The 11,132-nt window shown below is 38.5% G+C and overlaps 1 protein-coding gene across 1 annotated transcript; it reads right to left on the bottom strand.

Moving 5' to 3' along the window:
• Window positions 1-7,952: 7,952 nt before the first annotated feature.
• LOC6568687 lies at window positions 7,953-9,054 on the bottom strand. The gene has a single exon (XM_001995226.3). It carries the CDS (start codon window positions 8,914-8,916, stop codon window positions 8,011-8,013), a length of 906 nt encoding a protein of 301 aa, XP_001995262.2. The 5' UTR covers window positions 8,917-9,054; the 3' UTR covers window positions 7,953-8,010.
• Between the last annotated feature and the right edge of the window lie 2,078 nt (window positions 9,055-11,132).

Raw genomic sequence — 11,132 nt, 5'->3', positions numbered from 1 at the left:
ATGCCTTTTAATTAGCATCAGGCTGTCTTTTCTGCCCAGCTTTAGCACTAACCATAAAACAAAAACAAGATTTAAGGTTTTCGAAACACATATACCATTCAAATTCAAAGTGTGCCGCGCCAAAAAAAAATTAAATTTCGGTGGGCGTTGCCAACACCAATAAAAGAGAGCGGGCGAATTTGAAAGAGTGGGCATGTCATTAGCTCGGAAATGACTTCAATGAAATTTGAAAAACAATCAATATTCGTTAATTTACAAATGTATCTTTTAAAGTCTTAAAGTCTTTAAAAGATAGTTTTGTAGCTAATAGTCTATTAAACTGTTAAACAGATTGAAACGATCAGTCGATCGCATGCTGATTAGCATTAATAGCGATGTCCATCTGTCTGGCAGAGAACTTATAATAAATAAAGTCTAAGTGTACAGGGTATCTCCTAGTCGATCTCTCTCCCACTATTTAAGCATTTTTACTTGTTTTCGTGTTGTTTCAAAGAAAAATTTACAATACATTTTTTTTTTTTTCCTTTTTATTAATTGGCGACAATTTGTTTTATGTTCAGCCCCTGTTTTGGATTGCATGATTTTCACTATAAAATAACAGCAGGAGAGAATAATAACAACAACAATATAATACAATTTTGCCACGTTTTTTATGACTTCATTTGAATTTGCTGCGAGTAATGAACTTTAGCATGCAATAAAATGAAATTTAATATGGCTACGCCTGACTCAGACTCTTGGGGCGAACTCTTCGTGGTTGTGGTCCTAATTAGTTCCTTCCGCATAATTGTGCAAGGCAACTGGCAAAAAATATTAATATTCAACTGCAGCGCAGCTAAATGAAGTTATTGTTGTGGCCCATCCTCAATTAAATTCCCTCTCGCAATATGGCTATGCCAAGAACATATGCGAGTTAGAGTCAACTTTTATGCAATACGTTTTCAAAATCAATTGCCTTCCATTAGAGTTAGTCATTTAAGAATTTTACACGACTCTTCAAGCCTTTTTTCCAAACTTTTATCACTCGCTCTCGCATAAATATTCATTTGCCAAAGCAAAGACCAAAATATCTGGTGGCACATTCAGATTTTTCAACTGGCAAACACGGCATCATTATCATTATCATCATCAGCATCATCATTATCAAGTTTGCAGTTGTTGGCTGCTGGTTTAATTCCCTGGAAATTTCCAAGTTGAAAGTTGAAGGCAAATTAGCAACAGCGTCAAAATTGCGCCAGCGTGAAAATTAGAATTAAAAGCTGCAAAACTTGCCAAACAGCTAAACAAGAAGAAGAACAAAGTTCTTGTGCCAGCAACAGAATTAGCCAAAAATTAAATTACAGTATGTGTGTGCTTCTGTGCATTCTGTGTGAAGGGGTTTTATTTTCAAGTGCAGTGCTCTTAAATACTGCAAGCTGCGCTGAGTATTTTAAGTAAAGTTTGTCGCTTTGATTTAATTTTTATACCCTGAACCTAAAATGCAGGGCCAACCACTACTTTTCTCATTTACCTTACGTAGATCAAGTTAATTTAATTTTTTCAATAACTTTCCTCATTTGCCCAGTCATCAACAAATATTCATTTCCAATAGCAATTAAGCCACAGTTTTAAAGATATATTTTTCTAACCAAAAATGACGTGTAGGATTTACTGAATCTATTTAACATTTACAAAATTACAGAATGATTTGAATTATATTAGCTCACCTCTCAATAAACTATTGTTTGCGGCAGCCAGCAATAAATTTAGTTGTTAATTGGACTATTACAAGCAGTTGCCATATTCCAGGTATTTCACACCTGAGTCGCACTTCAAAATGGCACCACAATGCACCACATTTACGAGCACCACTCGAGCGCAGCCCTTAAATGCAACGAAGCCACATGCAATTTCTTGCGGTTTTCGCATGAAGGACTCTTTAGCTGCCACTTGAACTCCATTTGTGAGTGCGAAATTGTTAAGTAAATCAGAGCCAGAGCACGGTCTCAATGTGTGTTGGTTTTGGTTAGTTATATATATAAATATATATATATGTATATAATATATATATATAAATATATAATTTCTTGGTTATTTTTTCTTTTTTTTTTTTGTGTGCTTCTTGTGTTTTATTACAACGCTTTATGAGCCAAGCACAAAAATCTGTTGGAAGCGCAACGCAGCGAAATTAATTAAAAACGCCCACATTTCAGCGATAAATCAACGGCGACGACGACGGCGAAGACCGAGGGCAAGATTAAACGACAACAGCAGGCGACGGACGAGACACACACGCACACACACACACACACACACACACACACGTGCCTTTGCCATAAGTCGCCCTGCACGGCTGGCACGCCCTCTCCTTCGACAATGCTTTTGGACCGTGTTTGCTTAAGAGCCACTAATAATCCATTGTTGGCTTTTGTCCTTGCCGCTTGTTGTTGCAGCTGCTGTCGCTTGTCGAACCGCAGCAATCGAATGCATCGTAACCAGAAAGAAATTGCATGTTTAACAAGCAGCTTTAACAGCGCACCACAAATAACAGCAACAACAGCAGCCACATTTTGAAGAACTTTTGAAAAACAAAAGTTGCTGTTTTCTCCCTTTCTTTCTTTTCTTTTTGCAAGCAGCTTTTATGTGGTGCTCCACACACATGATTTGGCTTCGTCCCTTTTTTACTGCCAGCTTTTGGCGAGTGCATAACATTTCAGATTTATTTATGCCTCAGTTTTGTTGTGGCCTCTTCCCCGTTTTCTCCTTATCCCTCATTTTTGATCGCCTCGCTTATGAAATGTGTTTTAAATTAAAACAAAAATGTTCGATTTTATTTATTATTATTATTTCTTTGTGTTGAAAATAAAATTTATGCAGATACTCTCAATGCTGACAGCGACAGAGCCGGCTGGACATTTCAAGAGTTTCCCCAATTTTTATAGATGATTTGGATAGGGGAGGGGCATGGTTGGGCGGATAGGGGCTCTCGCTTTGGCGCCAAGTGGCAATTTAGCCAGTTCTTAAATACAGTGTGCACCGTAAATATTGTGCCGCCATGTCTCTGCAAATCGTCGACATTTTTATGAGCGATGTCCAGGGCCTGGAGGCAAGTTAAGTAAAGCAAAAATAAACAACAGCAAATAAATAAAGCAGCTTAAAAGCTGTTTGCCATCGTTGAATACGAATGCAAATGACATTACAATTGTCTGAGAGCTCCAGCGAATCGATTTTAACTGCATAAATATTGAAAATATGTATTTGCCAGCATACAATTATCGGTTTGTTGTTCGAAGCAGACAGACTACTCACCTGTGGTGTTTGAAACGTATGACTTGGTTTGGCTTATAGTCTTAAAGCGTATTAAAATTCACACCCAAATTGCAGAAAATTGTGAAAAATTGTTACACTTGTTTTTAGGTTATTAACTGACTGGCTTCAATGCAATTTTGTTTATAAATAATAAGTGGTAGGATAAAGAATTTTCTACCATCAGCAGACTTGACTACCTGACTCCGTAGCGCTTTACGCCTACACAGAATTCTAAATATATAGCAAATACTTTACTAACTCTAGCATAATTCTTCATAACTTTCAAATAATTTGCAATAAATGTTTGTGCAGGCAAACACTCAAGTGCCAATGAATTCAGTTATGCATTAACAACTTTTTACACACACACACACACTGGCTGACTGTGATTATGTAATGAAAATGAAACGAGCTTTTGATATACGATCGATATGTATTTTAAATGTTGTGTTAAATGGCGTATTTAGCTTGTTCACGGCTCAAAATTATGGGACAACTCCATTTGACGGCATGTCGCGGCACAGGAGGTCGAGGCGATAAATATCCAAGTGTAAATGGATACGAGAACCAAGAGCCAAGAACCGCGAACCCAGAGCCCAGAAACGCCAAAAGCAAAGAGACAGCAAAGCAATGAACTAATAAAGGACAGCCATGACAACAACAACAACAACGACAACAACAGCGACAGCGACAACGACTCCGACGCTTTATTAGCTAGAGCTTGTTGTTGTTGTTGTTGTTCTTATACCCTGTATCCATTAAAAATGGTTAAGAAGGCTATCATGAAGTCTGTGTAACAATGTGAAGAAAATATCTTCAACTCGATAAAGTAAACAATGAAGAGACAATCTAGATTAGAATAACTTCGTCTAATCTTAGTCTAATCTTAGGGTATATAAAAACTATCTAACATAAATGAAGTTTATTTATTTTAACACTTCAAAGTCAAAGTTATTATAAAATAAGATCAAAAGCACATTAATTATAGATTTACGTATGATAAATAAATGATGTCATAAAGTTTACGACACATCTTTATCCCTTTTGTTAATAGCTTCCCTCTCACACTCTCCAAAATTGGAGAATATATACGTAGATATATGCTCTTAAAATTATATATTTCTTTCTGTAACAAATAATAACAATATTAAAAATTGAGAGCCAAAATGATTGCCTAGCAGACACAGTTAGCAGCTGTGAATGTAGCTTAGAGCTGGCTAAAGGGTATCTCTAAGTCGAGCACTCGCGACTCTAAGTTGTTGTTGTTGCTGGCCATGGCATTATGACCGTAAGCGTGCGCACCGCAAATGCGTTGCCATAAATTTCAAGCTTTAGAGCAGGGGAGCCAACAATGTCTATGAAGACGTCGTCTTCATCGTCGTCGTCGTCGTCGCCATCGTCGGCGCCCGGGCACCCGGCGCTAATGAAGATCAACGATTGGCGGACGACGAAGACGTTGCTGCCGAGATTCCAGACATGAACTGCAGGCGGTGCTCGTTTCACCTTTCCGGTTAGCCATTTTGTGGGTGGCCGCATTTCTATGCGTTGCGCGCAAATAATTCATAAATTTCATTCAATTTTTATTAAACGCAAGATGTACGAGGAGAACGTAACGGAAATCCGCTCATTACGCAAGGCTTGTAATTAATCTCCAAAAGGAAAAGCACAAAAAAAGATACAATGTATGTATAGAAGAACTTATGAAAAAAGTTTATGAACCCGTCTTTGTTTTTTTTTTTTTAGGATGAGGCATTGTGGGTCGTCGCACCTGTTACACTCTTGGATTTGGGTTGCGCATCCGTTGTGCGAAAGGGTTTCCTTTTCGCCTCCATTTTCTGTGTGTAAATATTTGCAAATGAGTTTGAAATTAAGCCGCTTGTTATACTTAAGGCATGGGATCCATCCACTAGCCATCACTACTGTTGCTGCAGTAGCCGCAGTCGTGACGGCTTATGACTAAAACGTGGACATAGGATGCGTGGTTGCACATTGGTTTGAGACAGAAAAACAATAAAACAGAAAATTTTTATAAAATTTGATCATTTAGTATTTTGTAAGCAATGTTAAAAATTACGCTAAAGATTAGAAATTTATATTAAAATAAGATTGCACATGGATTCCATGGATCGTTGTCCTGATCCCGAGCTGTGAACTTTTGATCCGTAGTTCATCGCCCGCACCTCCGGAGTATTTGCCCAATGCGATAAATTAGCTCATGAAATTGAACTTTTTGGGTCCTACAAATAATTCGGTAGACTTGTTTGAAGTCCTCCCAAAATATAAAGAAATTCACATTGCCATCCTCACGCCTCGCGGTGACAAGTCAGAACAGGCACCTCCAAATTTCCTCGCACGCTTTCCAGTTCATATCACTTACGACTTTCACCTTTCCAATGAGGCTAACGTATCTTCCAATGTGCGTTCCCAAAGCGAAACCACGCATAATATTTGCCCTGCTTTCGCCCTGAGGATGCTCATCCTATGATAGATGAATGCTCGTTTTCAATATGCGAGAGGAATTGTGTAGGAGAGACAGAGAGGAAAGGTCAAGGATAACTCCTTGTCGAGAAACAATAATCAAAGGTAAATAGCATATTCACGGTTTTTTCTCATATATTTTTCTAAAGAATTAGATTATCTATAGATATGTCGTGGCTTGTCATCATTTGGTATTCGCGTGAGGCAATACGAGTCATTGCTCGTTGAAAAAGACGTCACAAATATATTGAATCATATTAAAGGAATCTTACATAATTTATTATATTTTAAAGGAATATATATATATAGTATTCAAATACAGTGCTTTCGACGATTTTGTATAATATATATATAATATTCAAATACAGTTCGACGATTTTATCTTTCAATAATTTTTGAGTTTTGACTTTAAAGAATTCTTTAATTATACTCTTGCAGATGAAATGAAAATGTTGTTGTAAGGCATGAAGGAGACATCTCAGACCCTATATAGTACATATATTCTTGATCAGCTTTCTCGATCAAATAGATATGGTCTTGTCCGACTCTCAGCTCTTATGCTGGGCTTATATGTGAGAATCGAGCAGAATGATGAGCAAATGAGGTCAATTTATGTATTCTGCAAGCTGCATAATAAACAATATGCAAAAGATCGTAGACAAGCAGAGGTTGGGCTTTTCACTGGACCCGAACAGATTTTCATTATTTGTATTTAATTTTTGCGAAACTTGTATCAAATTACACTTGTCACAATTAGCCGAGTAACCACTGTGCTCGACACAAAAAATAACTTGGATAGATAAAGCAGTAGACAGCATGCCGCAGATTGAATTGTCCGGCCAGGGCAAAGTATTTACATAAATTATTTTAATTCCGTTTCCTTTTTTTATTTATGCCAGCGTGTTTTGCATGTCAGCTCAAGCGATGGAGCAGCAGAACGAGCTGAGGGGATGTGGGAATAGAGCCGGGTGCCATATTCTGCCTTGGCAGCTGCGACTTTGTTGTTGTTGTTGTTCGCCTACTCCTTCATTTGCTTCTAAGCTGAGAGCGGGCGACACTTGACTGACGCCTCGCTGGCGCCATCTAGCGGCTGCCGACTGCGCGTGCATAACTTGCGTTTCATTATAATGAGATTATCCCTTTTGCTTGTAACTGTAACTGCGTGTTATTGTATAAGGATTTGTGTGTGTCAGTGTGTGTGTGTGTGTGTGTGTGTTTGTGTCTGGCACATTTTCATCTCCGGGCGGAGCTCAGAACTGCAACAGCTGTTTGTGTTTTCTTATTTAAATTATTTCTCCCTTTTGACATGTTGTTATTTATTCTTTCCCAGTCTCCTCGGCCTTCTTAGCTGTAAGGATTTAGGTTTTTCTCCTTATTTAACGTGAGCAAATAGCTTTCAGAAGAAGCAAAGTCACTCAAAACTCGTAACTTTCAAATAATGCAATGGGTTTTTTGGAGTGTGGCTTACAAGCACTAAAAATATACAGATTAAAAATGTAGAATTAAAGACGAAATGTTGGCTGGTCAAAAAAACAACAACAACAAAAAATACATATGAAATATCAAGATTTATTTAAAATATGTTGCTTTGCTTTGGTACTTGACAAATTTATGAGAACAGAAAAGTAACTTTTCTTTTGTATTCCCATTAGCATTCCAATCATTTGAACACATTTTCTATTCATGCTTAAAGAGCATCGATTTCAATTGAAATGAAAAGCGTGTAAAATGTCGAAAAGAGTCACGGGACCCACAACAGTTTACATAATGTGGAAAAGATGTTTAGCATGTTGTACAAATTATGCAAAAATGTGTAAAGCATGAACACAAATATGTACAGATAATGACATATGTTGATTTCTTTTTTTCTCTTTTTTTCCCAACCAACTCTTTTGATTAACGGACTGTGATTGGAACATGGCAAGGCCGAACCCATGTTTGAAAACTAATTAGAGCCGAGAGCGACAAATGTAAGCAGGGCGGACAACAACAACAATAACAACAGCAATAATAACAATGATAAGAGCCAACAACATCGAATCGTGTAATGGGGCTCATTACAACATCATTTTGTTAGAAAACAACAATAACATGCCTTTCAAGGTGTGAGCGTACTTTAACACAATAAATTATACGATGCGGGCAGCTAAAAGATCAATTCGTTGCATTGACGACAAAAATAAAAATAAAAAATAAAAAAATATCACGCAAAATTTTATTCAAAATAATTTAGCAGTAATTCTGTCAAAAGCGCCGATTGGGCTTCGGGTCAAAGTTGAGCACATCGAAGGTGAGAATCTTGTAAAAGGACACCGACCAGCCCGGATCGTTTAAGCGTGACAAAATGCGTCCCATCAGCAGGTCCTCTGCTGATGATGAGGATTCCGTTTGCTCCAAGGAATGAGCATCGTTTTGCTTCAGACTCGAATCCTGTTTGCGTCTCCACTCAGCCGTGTAATCGCGACGAAAGCGTATAAAAATCTCGGCAAAAACAATGCGATGCGGCACCGAGATAATCTCATGTGGCGTCTTCAACTCAATATCCATGCGACGCAACAAATCGTTGATCTCCGCCAGTTCGGCGGGTGAATCAAAGTCCTTCGTATTGCGTAGGCCAACGAACAGCATGTCAATGAATGCATATTTGCGACCAAAATTCTTACGTGTCGCCACCTTCATGGGAATGGCACGACGGATGTGCTCCTTCTCGAAGCGCACCAGCTGCAGTCGCGTATCGTTGCGGGAGAGCAGCATATCCCGTGTGATCTGCTGGAAGCCCACTGGCGTTGTAAGCTCACTAAGCTGTTCCGCACCCTGTTGCCGTATTATGTCCGTCATAACAATGGCTGCCTGCTTGGAACCCTCAACAAACTCCGTCTCACAGAACCCATAATCCCACAACCACTTGAGCCTCCACATATTGAACTTGGTTACCAGATACTTCCACGGATTGTGCAGATATACCAACTTTGGTATGATTTTCCTTTGCTGTTCGTTCATTGCATTTTGCCGCTTCCATTTGCTGCCGTGCAGCTGTCGAGAGTTCAAAGGTGGATCACTTGACCTTGCACCCAGCGGGGCTCGACATGCCACACAGCCAATGCAACACTTACGCAGTGCGGCATGATTGAGTAGTAAACTAATTAACATCCTGGATTGGGGTGTTAAGTTCTTGGCATCTTTCTGCAATTTTCAATTGACCTAAACTCGTTTTAAAATTGTTTTCTTCGAAACGCCAATCGAGTGTGTAGAAGCAAAATTTTGACAATTAATTCGAAAAAGCTGACTTACAATAGAAATATACAGTGTCTCGCAGCTTATTTCGGCAGTGTCTAGCAAAAATTTTAATTGCCTGCCATAAACTAATAATACAATATTTTTCAAAAATTCCAAAGACCTATGGCAGGTACATATATTAACCACCATAATGACTATATGACCCCCATAAACTGGGGTTTTCCCGCCGGCTGGGCCGGGTTATGTAAAAAAGTACCTGAAATTATGGTCACAGCTTATTTTCAACAGTGACATTATGGACACCTGGGTGCCATAAAACCCGGATTTTTTACGTAATGTTGATTATTTTCGGTATAAATAGACCAATCCTTCATAGTCAGTTTAGTTATATCCTGCATCTCGGGTGCAATCAGTCAACAAGGACTATGGGCAAACGGACTACCATTGAACAACGGAATCTCATCCTGGATCACTTCAAGAACGGATATTCACATAGCCAAATAGCTGAAATGGTCAATTTAAACAGGTCAACTGTAAACAGCATCATTCATCGCTTCTTCGACGAAATTCGGATAGAGGACAAGGGCAGAATGGCACCAAACAAGATTTTCACCGAACGGGAAGAGCGGGGGATCATCAGGAAAATAAGGGCAAATCCCAAGCTATCGGCTCCAAAACTGACTCAACAGGTGCAGGATGAAATGGGGAAAAAGTGCAGTGTGGAAACTGTGCGCCGGGTTCTGCGCAACCGTGACTTTAATGCCCGAGTACCACGGAAGAAGCCCTTTATAAGCGTAAAAAAATAAATGGACAAGGATGACGTTCGCCAAAACCCATTTGGACAAGGATATGGAGTTCTGGAACACAGTCATATTTGCAGATGAGTCCAAATTCAACATTTTTGGCTCGGACGGACGGAATTATGTGTGGCGACAGCCCAACACTAAGCTGAATCCCAAGCACCTAAAGGCTACAGTATCTCGGCAGCCGGCGTCGGGAATTTGGTGTTTATTGAACCAACAATGTACAAGAATGTGTACCTCAATATCTTAAAGGAAAATTTACTCCAAAGTGCCAAGAACCTAGGAATCCGACGTACTTTCCGGTTCTACCAGGACAACGACCCGAAGCATAAGTCCGGAATAGTACAGTCCTGGATTATCTGCAACTGCCCACATGATAATTCCACCGGCCCAGTCTCCAGATTTAAATGTTATTGAAAATTTGTGGGCTCTGCTGGAAAATAACATCCGGAATCACAACATATCCAGCAAACAGGATCTCAAGAATGCTCTGCTGGAATAGTGGACCAAAATTAGTACAGAAACGACCCATAAGCTGGTATCTTCCATGAATAATAGGTTAAGGGAAGTTATTAAGGCTAAAGGATATCATACTAAGTATTAACATCCTTATTTAAGTTTTTATACGTCTTAGAGACTGTCGAAATAATATTTGCCCTGTATTTTGGATAAGTTTTCAGTTTTTGACTAATTTTAGTTAATTAATTAATATTTTAATAAAAACTGAAGTTTCCTTTTCAAACGTGATATAACATAAAACAAATTGACATTTAAACATTTTGCGTTTGTTTCTTTGTTTAAACTTTATAGCACTTTAAAATTTTTGCTAGACACTGCCGGAAATAAGCTGTGAGACACTGTATATAGATAATACATTAGTAGTTAACTCACTAACTAAGTTCAATTGGAAACCTGTTTTGTGGCACTTGCAACTTTTATCTTTTGGATTTTAAATAAATCTATAAAGTGTCTTTGTGAGCTTTTCTACAGTTATGCCACACTTGAGATTTGATTATGAGAGACAAAAATGCACTTTTAACTCATTTGATTTATTCAAACATAAATTTATAATGGGTATAAAAAGAAAGAAGGAGACTAGATCTAAATCGCACAACGAGATTCCCCAATGCTTTCCAAAAGAAAAACATAATTTGAAGATGCTAAAAACATTATTTGACCGATACATAAATTATATTTGGACTTGCGAGCTGCGTGAGTGTCTCGAGTGTCTGAGTATCTGAGTATCTGAACATCTGGGAGTTGCGTGGGACAAGTGTGGTACGGGTTCAGTCTCTTTTCCGGATCTATCTCTGGATCACACGCAAA

This window comes from Drosophila grimshawi, unplaced genomic scaffold (genome assembly GCF_018153295.1).
Source record: "Drosophila grimshawi isolate 15287-2541.00 unplaced genomic scaffold, ASM1815329v1 contig_1367, whole genome shotgun sequence".
NCBI lineage: Eukaryota > Metazoa > Arthropoda > Insecta > Diptera > Drosophilidae > Drosophila > Drosophila grimshawi.
Note: the sequence above shows the minus strand (reverse complement) of the source record. Positions and strands in the feature narration are given on the sequence as shown.